The sequence below is a fragment of the Lates calcarifer genome, linkage group LG10 (genome assembly GCF_001640805.2).
Source record: "Lates calcarifer isolate ASB-BC8 linkage group LG10, TLL_Latcal_v3, whole genome shotgun sequence".
Classification (NCBI taxonomy): domain Eukaryota; kingdom Metazoa; phylum Chordata; class Actinopteri; family Centropomidae; genus Lates; species Lates calcarifer.
Window position 1 is genome coordinate 24,245,482 of NC_066842.1, and position 16,122 is coordinate 24,261,603.

The following is a 16,122-nucleotide window of genomic DNA, read 5'->3' on the forward strand; positions in this document are numbered from 1 at the left end:
AGTGCTGACAGTTAAGTCCTACAGAGTTTTGTAGTAGGAATGTCCTGCATGTTCACTTTAATGTGTGTGCCCTGCAGGGCAGAAAACAATGTTTTCACAGTACACTGTGTCATTTTTTATCTGTCACAGATCTGTCTGTCACAGTCTCTCACCTTGGCCCTCTGTTCCCTCTCTTCCTTTTCTCTCCGCCTTCTGTCCTTTCTCTCTTGTCAAGCCCTCTCCCCTCTGTCTCTCCCCTTCTGTCTAGTTCTGTTGATGCTTATCACATTCCATCCATGTGCGTGTGCAGAGCATGGGCCACTAAGTGTCAAGAATGCTGTATCGTGTTTGTTCAGTGAAAAGAGAGCAGCTTTAGTATCTTGCTGTCCCAGTGGGGAGCAGCTGGGTGTCACAATGAACCAAGTCCCCACAAAGAAACTAGTAACGACAAGCAAAGACTGGTCAACTACACTTAGGTGACATGCAGTCAGTTTATGCATGTACATGTGTCTGTGTGCCCACACCATTATTTGTTTATGTAACTTTCATATTCAGTTTTTAAAGTACAACAGTATAACAGGTAGAATGATGGAGAAAAATCATCTATTGCTATTTAAAGCAGAGAGAGAAAAAAAACAACAATCCTATGGCACCAGCCTTAGTACTCATCAAACTGGGCTTGGATACTTTTGTGTGTCTGTCAGGCTTTATGTACCTAATCTAACCAAAACTTTTATCAACTTCTGATGTTTTGTGAAATGTGAGGATCCGCCTTCATGTCTCAAGAAGACAAGCTGATCAGTGTGCACTGTTATCCCACCAAGCCCCTCAGTAATTTACTGCTGTCTCTGTTGTCTGTAGTATTTTGAAATATGTTAGAATTTGTTTTTGAAGATACAATTTGGTTTCAGAGTTGAAATATAATATTTGTTGCTGTCAGTTTGCTTGAAGGTAAAAAGCTTAATACATAAAAAATACACGTTTAATAACAGCCCTGCCTCTGTAGACTTTGTGCTTCTTATATGTACAGATATAAAATTATATTTCAATAAATATAAATATTTAAACTAGAATGAACACATTTCTGAGTACATGTAAGCCAGGAAAGTCTAGATATTCTATATATCAAATAATCAGATCAATCTGTGTCCTCTGCCCAAAAACCATCTGTTTTGGTTTAGTGTGACCTCAGCAGCCAGAGTAAATAACCCCTGATGGAATGTTTATATTCTTGCTCACACACAGTGAAGACAACAGAAATATGTCATCTAAGGCTTGTCACTATGCCTTATTTCAACAACAACTGAAAAATATCTGCAAAATCTTTTAAAGCTGCATTCATACATACATAAACACATTGTGCAGAATTGGGGTTGGGAGATGTGAAAACAGGACTAAGAGCCACCAGCATGCTACTCCAACAGCTCTATGACGCTGTACTTCAGTTTTTCACACTGCTTTTTACTGGCAATTGAGCAACAGAACCAGAATCAGTAACATTTGCAGGGATCTATTAGAAGAAATAAAATATAATACATTAGTATATTTTCCATCTTCTATGGAGTGGTCTGCTGGGGCAGCAGCATCTCAGCAGCAGACAGGAAGAGACTGGACAAGCTGATCAAGAAAGCCAGCTCTGTCCTGGGGGGCCCTCTTGACCCTGTGGAGGTGGTGGGAGAGAGGAGGATGATAGCAAAGCTATCAACCCTGATGGACAATGAGCTCCACCCCATGCAGGACAGTCTGACAGCACTGAGCAGCTCCTTCAGTGATAGGCTGCTTCACCCAAAGTGTGTGAAGGAGAGGTATCACAGGTCCTTCCTGCTGCTGTCAGACTCCACAACCAGCACTGCTCCTAGTTCACCACATACTCACATGGACATTTTCACTAGGTTTTTTCTACACTTTAATCAATCCAAAACAGCTGCTACCAGTCACTGTGTGCAATTCCATTTCAAAATGTGCAATATCTGTATTTAGTTCATTTTCTGTCTATGTATAAAGTCCTGTGTATATTTCTCTTCTGTTAATATTTTTATTACATTGTCATGTTTATACTGTTGTGTATATTTTTTATAACCTTATCTTGTTTTTATTTTTGTCCTTACTTGTATTTATGTCTTTCTATCTTTTTCAATCACTTATGCTGCTGCAACAATGTAAATGTCCCCATTGTGGGACTAATAAAGGATTATCTTATCTTATCTTATCTTATTTTTTTATCAGTGTGTAATCACCTAAAACTTTTTTTGCTCATAATGAGCCATTTATATCTATACAGGGGTGTAGAAATATATCTACACAGTGGGTCCTCTTCCACGGAGTCCACCACCATGTTCCTACAGTACCCCAGAATGGACAAACCAAACACACATTTTTACACTGACACTGCAGCTTGTTTACAAAAGACAAAGAAAAAAAAGAAGAGGAAGAGGAAGAAAGGAGGGAGTACATCAACAACTAAACACAATATCTCAGTACAGCTACATAAACAAACACCTGACAGACTAGCGATGTATTAGTTGACGCCATTTTGTCACCTGACGGCCACTGTAGACTCTCTGATATGCTTGGAAAGGGAGGGGTGAGGGAACAGGTTCAGTTGATTGCAATCTGAATTCTCACGGCTAGATTCCACTAAATCCTACACACTGGCCCTTTAAATGATGTTGACTTTGTACTGGTAAAATGACAGGTGCCCTCAGACAATGTAGACAACGTGCTGAGAGTCCTAAAAAGAAGACTAAGAGTCTACAGCCATGCTAGCTGCTCTGTGGGGCTGCACTTATGCACAGTGGTTCTTTGAGCTAAATGCTAACATCAGCATGTTAGCATGCTGATGTTTACCAGGTATGATGTTCATCATACCATACCATACCATATTAGTTTAGTGTGTTAGCATGCTAATGTTTGCAGCTGGCTAATGGGAAGCAGTTTTTCGGACATTTGGTCATAAACTACTGGGCAAAGTTAAAGTTTTGCCTAATGCAAAAACAAATAAATGTTTGAGTAAGGGCTCACCACAGTAATTACAATTCATCCTGAGTGGATCATGAATATCTGAAACAAATTTCATGTCAATCCATCCAATAGTTGAGACATTTTAGTGTGGACCAAAGTGGTGGACAAGCTAAAAGACCACCATCCTTAGGGATATGCCTTTAGCTTGGCTTCTTATTTCTTATATCATGATAGTAATGTAAACAATATTGAGATAACAGATATTTCCTGGAAACAGTTTATAGCCAGAGATGAATGTATAATTATATAGAGTCTATGCAGAAGCAAATTAACATGAGTTATATGGTATTTTAAGGAAACCAGCATAAAATCTTGAAACATAATGTATATTCAATTGTACTGAGAGTTGAACAGATTTATCCTAATTTTCAGTAACACTGCATCAATGGTATATATACATACACTCAGGCAAATGCAGAGGGCACCTCTGCTTATAGCATGTAAAAACATGCATCATTTAAGCTGTTAATTCCTGGATCAAAGAAGCAGCAGTTGCAGTTTCTGAGCACAGACACACAGATTTGTTGCCGTTCCATACCTCTGCTTTGTTCTGCTTTGTGTCCACAGGATCTTGTGGGTGTGTGTTGGTGTGTGTCTCCTCCATGCTAACCAGCTTTAGTTTGAGGTAGGACACCTCATCCATCAGATCCAGCTTCTGAGTCTCTAGAGAGGTCCTGCTTATCAGCTCCTGGGGAAAACACACACATACACTGTGAGCTGGACACATGGAAAACAACACTTGAACAGCCTTTGCAATCCACACCTACAGGAAATGTCAACCACACATATATCGGAGATCAGCGCAGTGAAGTCAGCATACTACTCCTCTCAGTACCAAGTTCTTCCCACAGTGACTGAACAGGCTAGGCTGGGGGCCCAGACCCCACAAAGCTAAATATACACACTCACACACAGGCGAGCTAAGGACTCTATTAATATATCTGTGTGCTTCTTTAGCATGGGAGAGAGAAAAGTGTGCCTAAAAGAGTGAGAGGACATGCAGAAGAAGTGCGTTTTTTTCTGTGAGACACACAAAACGCACATCTTTTTGCCAACTCTGTGTTTGTCGCTTGCTTTCATTTCCTCATCTAAATGACTTCTAATCCCACTTCCTCTTTGCTTAAATCAAATTTAAGTTGCCCTGGATTGTTGTTTAAGCCTCTAACATCTAACTTCTTGCACCATCCCTGTTGAGATTAAATATTTCAGAGAAGAAGAGAAAGAAATATATCAACATAGAGTATTTCTATCTCAAACAAAGCAAATTAGGATTCTACAGCTAAACGATCTAAAGAAAATGCCACAGAAAATGAAACAAAGTGTTCAAGGACATGACAGATTCATTAATACAGACATACAAATTTCTCTGTTGTATTCTAAGAATGAAAATGCAAGTAGGTCAAACTCAATGTGACCGAATCAAAATGCATGTGATGTAACATAACACTGAACAAGACTAAGAGTCTACAGCTATGCTAAATGCTCTGTGACACTGTACCTCAGCACAGCCATGTTTGAGCTAAATGCTAATGTCAGTATGCTAAACATAATCACAGTGACAATGCTAACATGGTCATGTCCTCTCTCCATATAGGTAACCATACCCTCTGATTCAACCCATTGGAGAGTCTCCTTCATCATCAGGGTTACAATAATGAACATGTCACTAAGCTTATGGAACGCTCATGGCTTGGTTGGGTTTAGGCACAAAAACTACTTTGCCAGGTTGAGGAACAGACCATGTTGTGGTTTTAAATAAATACTTCCTTAATGGCGACTATTGGTCCCATGTCCTGTGGTTTCATCCATCTATCCACCCCAACCTCCTGTTCTTTAAACTGCATCACTGATTTCCTCCTTTGCCCCATCATAATTACTACGACCGCTAGAGGTCACCTGAATAGGACATAACTATGAGGACAGAGAGCACTGGTGGCTGAATTTCTTGTGCATCTGGAGCATGGACCATTGTGCTTCAAGGCCTTGAGGCAAGCCCACTCACTCACCTGAGTCTGACAGCCCAATGGTCCCATCTCTCCTGCTGTTATCATACACACAGAACTGTGCTCTGGGAACATCTATAAAGAATTATGTTCGCCCAGCATGGAGACGTGACCATGACAACTAATAAATACTTGAAGTCCTTAAACAATATATATTTCCTTTTCCTCTTATGGATGCGTGGATGCCATATTAAACACATTAGGGACATCTCTCTTTGACCACACATGGTAAACACATTGTGTCAACACCATAGCCACAGACAGACAGACTGCTAAAACCTAATCAGTCTAGCTCAGAAGCCACTCTCTCTCTCTCTCTCTCTCTCTCTCTCTCTCTCTCTCTCTCTCTCACACACACACACACACACACACACACACACACACACACACAGAATATCTGCTTGGTTTTGGCAGCTGACTGACAATTTGCAAAGTTGGTGTCACTTACAGCAGGGTAAGCTGCAGTCTTTAGAGGTAATTTATCAGAAGTCTGTGGTCACGGCGCACAGCTTAGCTGCTTTACATTTGCTTTCCGTTGATTATGAGGAGCAGCATGTGACAAATTATCCACTCTATAGCATTTATAGATCTCTTTAAAGAGCTCGCACTCATTTCCAAAACTGAACTGTGTAAAATATAACAGAGTTCAATAGCAGAGCTCAGATCTGGACTTTAGCAAAGAATGTGATTCCAAAATTAAATATTCACAATTTGTCATTAAAAAACGATTGACAGAAAGTGCAATGGATCACCATACCAGTGGTTTGGCTCATTTTACTCCAAATATTATTAGAGTATTAGTTCTTTTCAGAGTATAATCCATCAAATGAAAACAATATTGGAAACAATTGCCTCTCTACTTATCCAGCAGACACAGAGCAGCATTAGCATTCATGTGGAGTCATGTCAAATATTATCTTTTTTGTCCTCACTATGTGCTTAGATAAAATATCTGGCTCTTCAGCTGCTAAATGACCACCCACTGTTAACATAAAAATACATTGTGCACCTTGCATTTATGAGTGAACTCCAGAAGACAAACAATAGGCAAGTGAAGTAGTGAATGGTAATTGTATGGTCATAGGTAATGTAAGTGTATATGTGATTTACAAGTCCAGAACTGAAATGGATAAATTTAAGAGATACTTAATGCTGATGAGAGTTATATCCATACATTTTAGTCATTCATTCTGTCTATAAAATATATCCAAAAAGATAATGAGCAATGACTTAAGTTCTGCATGTGTGTGTGTGTGTGTGTGTGTGTGTGTGTGTGTGTGTGTGTTTGTTGTTAAGGACACCAAATATAGGCATAAAAGGACGTGTAATCACAGTATGACTGCATGTGTGGGTGGATCCCCTCAAGCATGAGAACACTGTACTGTGTGTGTGTGTGTGTGTGTGTGTGTGTGTGTGTGTGTGTGTGTGTGCTGACTCAGGACTCTTTCTTATTAGATTAGTTGTGGTTCCCACAGCAAGTAGTAGCCCTGGCTGGGTGGACTCTCTCTGTGTCTTTATCTCTGTTTGTCTTTGTCTTTCTCTCCTCTTTCAGTCACACACACACTGACACAAACAGAGGACATGCTACAGCCAGGGCAGACATACATGTTGTCACCTTTTGGATCCTTCAAGTTTTCTTTCTAATTACATACTGAGGAGATTTAAGAGGTCCAGATCTGGAAGATGATAAATACATAAAAGATTCAACAGAATACAAAACAACTGACACATAAACCCAGAACCCAGAAAATGACTGTTATCTTTCTCCACACTCCACATTCATCTCTCTCAGCACACATCACATCAGCTAGTTTGACCAACACTTATTAATTGTGAAATGGGACCGTGTTAGACACACACACATAAACACACACAGGCACAACTACAAACCAGGACAGCAGCTGCAGATCAGTGAAGCTAAACCCAATAAAACCTCCTAACTTACGATGACTAGTCATGAAGCATTGTAAAGATCAAGGGCAGCAGCAGCTGGAGATCTACAATCAGCTTTAAACATTGCATACTGTGAAAACAACTGTGGTTGCAGTACATGGCACTGAGTTAGCTATGAGGCAAAGGGCCTCCATTTTATTAGTAGCATGGACAAATGGACCAAGAAAACTCCCCTCCTAAGAAAAGGGAGGTCATTCTTTATTGCTGCTGTGTTTTCTTGACTAGTCTGAAATGGTGCAGACAGTATAAATTAGTCAGTTATAAAAGTGGGCTGGATAAAGATCATTAATGTTGCATCCCTCGTGGGGTATTTATTTTGGGGCTGTGGCCTTTTTTCCTCTGTGTTGACAACGAAGAGGACAAAGAGCCTGTTGAGGAGTCTAAACAGAAGGCTGATTTTCTGATACACAGAGCTGTGTTCTTGTTGTGTTCAGCCTAGCAGAGCTCATGGGTTTGTCTCACTGGTGATGTCAAGCAAAACAGCTGAACAACTTTCAGTTTCACACTGCTTTCTATAGAAATGTGCTGTGTATTCTACAGTATAGGTAACCTATAGCTTCCACTAGTGTTGGCTAGAATTCTGAAGTAGCAAAAGTTTACTACTGCCACGCTGGTGGCTCTGTGAGGCTGTACTTTGGGCTAACTGCTAATGTCAGCATTCTAACATTCTCATAATTAAAATGTTAATCAGCTGATGTTTAACAAGTACAATGTTTACCATCTTCACCATCTTAGTTTACAGTTGAAGCATGCAAACATTTGCAAATTTTCTCTAAACACAAAGTAAAGCAGAGACTGATGGGAAGGTAATTTCTTTTGCAGGGAGAACAAATGTCTGTAAAATTGTATAGCAAATCATCCAATGGTTGTTGAGCTATTTCAGGACAAAAGCAGCTGTCAATTGTCGTGAATCTTCACAGGGTATAAAGCAATGTTACAAGTGAAATGGCAGTCAAAGATGGACAGATTTGAATTTTGAACGAATCGTTACTCATCATTTCATCTGTAACAGACAGTTTCATCCAACCAAATGCAACTCCAACACACCTTCAATCAATTACTTTTGAATTAGTTTGACCAGATATTGTTCATTAGTCAAACAGGTGGGTAAGCAGGCTCATTCTCTGTAAAATCTTTTCATACACACGTATGCTGAAGGGCTACCTGTTTACTTCAGGGACATTAAGAACTTACTGAACCAAAAACAGGCTATTTCAGGACAGGGTATAATGCAATGTGTTAGTGTTTTGAGCTGAAAATGAAAACATGAAACTGTGGTGGCAGAGTAGTTCAGTTCTTTATCTAAAAAGGTCACCTTCACTTTGTTCTAAGAGTAAACTTTGTCTAATCTAATAACACAAGGAATAACACTGAGTAATGTTGAGCCTTGACTTGTACAATCTACCTGTTCTTGTCACTTTTTTAAACCCAAGAGGAGGCCATCATCATAAAATCAAGGTGGAATGCTCTCCATGAAACGTGCCACTCCTTTACAGTACCACGTCACTCCCGCTGCTATTTAACCACTCCTCTATACATCCTGCTTACAGCTGGCAAAAATGATCCTCCTGCTGCCATTACATGAGCTCAGTAGCTTGATATTTGTTCCAGTAAGAAAACAAGAGTTTAATTAAATCTTAATAATTATCATTTATGTTTATATATTCAGTTGTCATAATTTCATTTTGAGTTACACTAACTTTGTGAACATCTGAGAACATGTTTAATGTTTTAATTTTTATAGCTTAGTTATCAAAATATCGACTAAATTGAACACTCACAGGCAGAATTACTGAAGCCTGATTGACCATCAGTCTCTAATCTCCTCTAAAGCCGGGTAGACACAGCATGGATTAAGTTAGATTATAGACCTGAAATAGTCCCCCGTGACTAATTTTAGTATAGGGCCAAATTTTTGTCAGACTGGTTGTCATTTTGCAGTTTGAGGGGGGAAGACATGACGTCAAATTATTTCCCATTTCCCACATGGCTGCTGTCAAATGATCTATTATAAACTGCAGTGAGCTTGGTTTCATATTACTGAGGTAGTACTGGACATGTCGTAGCTGAAACTGTAGTCTGGAGACAGCTGTGATAGAAAATAGAACTTCACTGTAAAACAGACTTAGTTAACAATTATAGTAGAACTGCACAAAGTAATGCTGCTATGTTGTTGGAGTAAACTTTACTGGATTTATCAAAAGACAGAACCAACCTAGGGTTGCATGCAGCCTCGTTGTGGCCGGGTGATTGCTCTGATTCTGGCTGTGCAGAAAGATTATAGATCATTATTATTATTATTATTATTATTATTATTGAATATATTGTGAAAAAGTACAAGATTAATAAATACATACAATGTCTGGCCAGCTAAATGGAACATGTCACCCAAATATTGTAGTACTGACTAGTTCAGTGCCACAGTATTTACACTTTCCACCTGTACCACACTTGAGTTGACTCTATTTGAAGGCGCATTGCTAGAGGATCCCTGTTTTGTTGGTTCTGTGAATGCGTGTGACACATGGGCAATGAGATAAATCCCTGCCAATGGTTACACACTATTGTACTGATACACAGGTGGCACAAACACCAGGAAATGCAGCGAGGCACTGGAAAAAGCAGGGAAGAAGAGGACTGCCACCAAGTCAACAAGACAGGTATCAACATATTCAATTTCCAAATGTTTCATGAAGAAAAAAATGCATTCATTACGGTAGATCTCAGAGATACACACAATGTTTTGGTGAGTAATACTCCTCAGGATACATTTAAAGGTCCCATTTGTATATATTGAGATTTCAATGAAAGTGAGATTTAGTATCAAAACACTCAATCTGTGGAAATGAACACAACGTGTGCTGAGAAACTGCCTCTGAACGAGCTATCCGGACTTACATGACTGTGTGATATTACAACTATACAGTCACCGCCCTCAGCCATGCCCCCATCACGGCCCACTGACACCCACCGTCCAACATTTCTTTGTTGTTTTAATTTAATTAAAACAGCATTAAACAGTTACTTTGTCTCTGAGGTAGCCACATATACTGTTACACAGACCTCCCAAGGATAGCAATATTCCAGTGGCTGAAGTTTTTTTGTCTGAAATATCAGAGCATTTTAGTCTTAATTTGAATTTTATTTGGCTCATTTCAACACTGATTGTGAAACCTGTTCCTCAGTGGTGGCTAACGCCATTTGTATTTAACGGTGAGTTTACAGTAGGCAACGAACTATTGTTGTCACCTGTGGTTGGCCTGGCTGTGCATCACTCAGAAAACAGTCAGCCAAACAGAAGAGAGGCTAAAGGACAGACAAATTGTTCTGGTCTGTTTCTAGCGCTCCAGAGAGAAGCGTGACAGAGGAGATGTAAAAGTATATTGAGATGGTTTTTGGTACTCAAATCCACAAATATATCTTCTTATGGACAGAACTTTAAATAAAGAACAAGAAGCCAATGTGACATACTGAAAATGTGTTCCATATAAACAGGACCTTTAACATGCTGCAATTTTTGTCTGAGTCAAAACAGTTTCTGTGTCACATATTGCATAGCTACAAAAAACAAGTGTGTTTGCATGTTTGTGTATCTGTGTGTATTACCTGTTGCAGCATCTCCTCAGTGGAGGCCAGTTTCTGCCGGTGTTCCTCAAGAGAACTTTCTAAATCTCTGATTTTCTCTCCCTGGGCCTCCACCTGGTCTGTCAGAACGCTGACCTAATGGGTGACACAGCCATTCTCTCTTAAGACACCTGGACAAAGGGCTTAAAAAGGGCTTTAAAATCTAAAGCAGTATATACAGTATATATGACACAGAAATGTACCATGGCAATGATTTTGACTTTTTTGTAATGTCACCTGCACCGTGTACACATCCATGCAAATTTTGATAAAGTATATTGCCATGTCTTTTTCTCTACCCTTCATCTGCATGAACACTCATTCATCCTGACCTCACTCAACTCAAACAACACGCATTTACTCAGCAGTCTGTCACTCAGGAATGTGCCACACATTTACAATAATCTCCCTGACAACACAATAACCTCACACACACACAATACAACTCTCCCACTCTCCTCAACTATGCCGAATCCTCCCGACAGCATCTGATTCTCTGTCACCAGCTTCCATGATTTTTACCCCTGCAGCGACGCCCCGTCTCCCAGCACTCTGGTGATAAAGAATCTCCTGCAAAGTTTCAGGCTCAATGTGTTTTTTAAAATCCAGATTACAAAGAAAACAAGGACAAGATGTGTTTACAGAGAAGAGGTGAGTGTATGATCTGGTAGTCTGTGTCTCCTTCCAATGAAGGCAAACCATGACCAAGCAAGAAAGCATGTGAATGAGTTATATTTAGGATCCATAACACCTAAAAACATGTACTCAAATAATACTTGACAAATCTGATGTAAAGCCTTATGCTATATAAGGCTGCAGTATCACAAAGCAGTTAAAAGGCAATATGCGACTTTGAATGTATCAACTACTAAAGCTGAAGACCAAAACCTAATGTTAGTAAAAATATTGTCTCTTACCTCCTCTGTACTCTGCTACTTAGCCACACACACACACACACACACACACACACACACACACAAATGTAGGTGAAAGTTCCCTTCCAGGCTACAGGGAAGTTAGTTGCTAAACACAGACACACACACTGAGGCAAGACAACACCTCACATAAATAAAGACGCAGGTGAAGAGAAAGTAAGTCAAAGAACCACAAACTGTCAACAGCCAATCATCTTCTGCCAGGGAAAATAAGCCCCGGTCAGCTTGGATATGGACCAATCAAAGCTGTCATCAGATGAAGAATGTGTAACTAGTAGGTGTGTGGATAAGGAATGAGAAGTGGACTTTATGACAACTTTATGAACCAGAGCTGCCCAGGCAGGTGGTGCATTTTAACTTAACATTAAATAAAGATTCTCTCACATGGACTTACCCTATAGCATAAAACCAACATCACACAAGCAAACAGAGCCTGAGGAGCAGAAGGAAAACTATGATTTCAGTAGGAATGTAAAGACTGATTGTGGAGATCACAGCTGTATGAACCAGTTATTAAAGTGATCTAAGAGCAGAGAGCAGCCTGTTGACATCAGGTCGTGCAGAGACATATCATCTTCTGCTTTACCATCAGTAGCACTGATGTTGATAGTTACTGTAAAAGTCATCAGTACACACATGCTCAGATGGCTTGAAGGTGTCTGGGCATGTTTTGTTATGAAATAACATAAAAGTCCTGAGATTATAGACCAGAAACAAAGCTGTTTTTCCAGTGTGGCAGTCTCTCTGGACAAATCCCTGGCTCATTTACTCACGGTAAGGATTCAAATAAAATGAAATATTGCAGAAAATAAACACAATTGAAGTAGAATGATAATAATATATTTCTCTTTGACTGTGTCTTAGCAAAAGTAGGACAATACAGATGACAGTGGAGACTGACAGGAAACATGGAAAGAGAGCCATGGGGGTGACGCCAGCTGGACCTCTGTGATTTCATGGTACATATTTCAGTTTACAAGGTCACAGGCCCTGTTTCACTTAAGAGCAATTGATTACTTCTGAAGTTCAGTGAAACTCTGAAACTGTGAAATGAGCGTGAATGGTCTCAGAACTAACTAATGTGACTTAGTGGTTGTGCAGTTTCTCTCTCATTTATAAATAGGACAAACACTCATACATATACACACACATAGCTCTGACCTGTAACACCAGAGACTCCTTGTCTCCCTCTAAGCGGAGCAGCCGCTCTTGGTAGGTTTCATTGTTGGCTGGAGAACACAGGTTCACCTGGACAAAACACAGAAAAACAGAACTAAGCCCACTGAGCCCAAAGAGGTAAAACAAATGAATAAATACATCTTACAACATGTGATTCACTATTTTCCCTTGGGCCTTTTTCTCCATTACAGAACTGACTGAGTTAGTTTATATATATATATATATATGTGTGTGTGTGTGTGTGTGTGTGTGTATGATACTGTAATGAGCAGTATGGTTTAAACTGGGTAACATCGTGTTAGCCTGAATTAGCTTAGCCTATGTTTGACAGTTTATTCTGTCTATATATACTATAATCAATTGAAACCTCTTGGCTTCCCAAAGCTCTGATTAACTAATTGCGTGACTTATAAAACCAGTGGACAGTACCAGTGATGAAGTAGGTGTGTCCTATTATTGATGCTACTTGTATCTATGTTTGTTATAATAACAGTGTCAGAAAGAAGCCATATTAAATCACATTAAATCTCAAAAATTAAATATGATGATGTGATATGATATGATTTCATGTTGTAAAACATAAAATTATGAAAACTTCTATGGACTTTTATAAGGACTGTATTTGTTATCTGGGGTGTCAGATAAGAGAACTTTTTTATAATTCTCTTTTATGTTTTTAGGCCTGTGACTGTTGGAGGAAGCTGTGCTGTCACAGATGTCTGTCAGCTCATGCATCACACATAATATGAAGATAATATAATATTATAAATAAATCTATAATATTATAGATTTAAGCAGTGCATTTATGGCATGTTGTTGAACATGTCGTGTAACAATCTGCATCCATTATCCACAGACGCTTGCTTCATGTACACATTCGGTCTGAACTAAACTGCTGACTGATTCCTGCACAAGTAGCTCACGAGGAATTCAGACTTTTCACAACCACATGATGCAGAGAAAGATCATCTGACTCATCTGACCCCCATTTATCCAGAAATAACCCACCATTGGCACTAAATTATCATGTTACTGAAGCTTGTGTTCTCTGGTCACTCTGAAGTAGAAGTGGATATGTATATTTTTTCAGCAGATGCACAACCAAGCAAGAAAAAAAAAAAGCTGTGTTAGGCTCTGCCCAGAAATAGAAATGCTTTGTAATACGCATTTATGCAGATACTGTGAAAGAGATCTTTCCATTTGGTCAGAAGGTCTTTTGCCAGTTTTGTAGTCCCTTGCTATTTAAGTTATGACAGTAGAACACAACTCGGGAAGGAAAAATGAAAATCAAGCATACTATTTTAAACATTTCAAGGCTTAAATGATGCAGTGAGAGGCGTTTTCATTGATCTCTAAAAAGTCAGATTATCCTGTCTTTGAGTGTCTGTGTCCAGACCTCACTCCTGGACTCAGGAGAACGTTATGAATAAGCTATGAAGCCTGGACATAATTAGATGATGTAGCTTGCTTCTCCTCATTTTCATCATCTTCAGAGCAAAGGAAAAGCTCATCAGTCCCTCCATATATTCTATCAACACTTAAATTATGATTACATTTATCCAGATACATATCTGTTGAAGTAAAATACTTAAAGCAAGACTGTAGTTCTACTACACTACACCTTAGACAGAAATGTTTAAGAGGGGTGGTGGCTTTGAAAAAGTCCTTTCAGCTTAAAAGCTGTCACATCAAATTGCATTACAGTTTTTTTAGCCTAGACTTTATAAGAACAGCTGACAAGCATCTATTAAATGCAGTATATGCCACACATGAATCATTACCACTCAAATTTTGGTATTAGACAGGTATCATACGTGAGATCAGTCCAACCTAAGTTGTCCCTAATCTTAGATAAGATACATGGGTGAGTACAAGTAGCAAGTGTACTGGACCTTCATCATCATGGTGATGATAATAAGCATTTGGTTAACATTGGGGAGCAGTTTGGTTAGGTTTAGGCACAAAAATGACTTAGTTAGGTTTAGGAAAAGCTCATGGTTTGGTTTAAATAACTACTTCCTTAATTTAGAGTATCTTTGTTATCATGGTTACAATAATAAACATGATTAAAACACTGTTGGTTTCACACAAGAAGATGAACAACTGTTCTGTTTTTTGATAACCCATCCATCCACCCTGTCCTCCTTGCACTATATACTACATTACCTAACTTCCTCTTTTGCTCCCATAACAAGCTCCTATGGGCTTGTTTTCCAGGACAGTCTTTATTAGTATATTTACTAAACACATGAGTTCCCTCGTTACACCAGGTCATTACCGAGGTGATGAGGACTGGCTGGGAAAATTGCTGTATTGTATTGTAGTTTAGCTGCACTGCATCAATGGTTAGCTGTTACAAAGCAACTCATGCCTTAGAACTTTCTGCATCTGAACTGAACAAAACTTTGTCCAAGCACTTTCTCAGCCTTTGAATGGAAAATATCAAGACTACACCTGGGACTTAAAGTTGCACTGATTCAGCTCATTGTTTTGGTTTTATGGCCCAGATTAGCCTTACATCCATCTCTGACAGACAAACCTAAAATCAGCATGTAATCCTAGCTGATCTGTCTGCAGCTGAGGTCAGTGAGTGCAGAGGATGTATACAAACTGGGCCTCCTGATACTGACCATATGGACACATTAAACCTATTAACACAGTGTAAATTAAAAAGACAGGGAAGGAAACAGACACTATATTTGGAGTGGAAGTGTCCCCATAGATACTTAAAACAACTGTGTGAAAAGACTTCATGACTGAAAGTCTTCTTTAACTCCCAATACTTTTGTGTACGTACAGTATGACTTTTGGTTTGTCCCTTCAGTGGGAGCAGTCAGGAAGTATTTGAAATGAGCTGCAAACACAGATATTCCCATCAGACTGCAGAGAGGCAAGTACGGCCATTTCGGGGGGGCAGGGAGGGGGTGACACAGTACTTGAAGGGACTGATAAAGGAAACCAGGCCAGTCTGTTTCTGTCTATCTGTCATCGCCTGGTGGATTGTGTGAGAATGGAGGGAGGAAGGCAGAGAGGGAGATAAAACAGGAATTTGGGGGCAGACCTATAGGTTCTCACACATTATCACTTTTCTGGATATTTAAGTCATGTAAATATAGTTACAGTTTGACCACATGTAACTCATTTATTTGCCACTCCAAGAGTACACTGCTCTATACAGACCAAACGCTAAAAGTTGTATGTAAGAGTAGTTGAATGTATACTACTGCACTTATTAGGTGCGTAGGTAAAGCCATTTGAATGAAGAGACACGACGGAGTTTAATTTTTGCTATCAGTACATCACTCGCAGGCTGAGCCGTGTTCTACACATTTACAGTAAATGTTGTGGCCAGTGGAGCAGGTGGGACTCCTAATGACATACAGTACAGAGTACAGCATGATCCCAGTGTCTAAGAATGCATGACAACA

The 16,122-nt window shown here is 39.4% G+C and overlaps 1 protein-coding gene across 11 annotated transcripts in view; it reads right to left on the reverse strand.

Moving 5' to 3' along the window:
- ppfibp2b (PPFIA binding protein 2b) overlaps positions 1 to 16,122 on the reverse strand; it is a 76,973-nt gene that overhangs the window by 29,368 nt on the left and 31,483 nt on the right. For 8 of the 11 annotated variants that reach the window (XM_051073594.1, XM_051073592.1, XM_051073591.1 and 5 more), the window contains 3 exons: positions 12,677 to 12,763; positions 10,563 to 10,676; positions 3,539 to 3,688 (listed from right to left, as the gene is read on the reverse strand). In XM_051073594.1, the coding sequence (XP_050929551.1) occupies positions 3,539 to 3,688; positions 10,563 to 10,676; positions 12,677 to 12,763 (351 nt within the window). Of the gene's footprint in view, positions 1 to 3,538; positions 3,689 to 3,767; positions 4,025 to 10,562; positions 10,677 to 11,497; positions 11,689 to 12,676; positions 12,764 to 16,122 lie in introns of those variants that run through there. The other 3 variants (XM_051073599.1, XM_051073601.1, XM_051073600.1) reach the window with 3 other exon arrangements.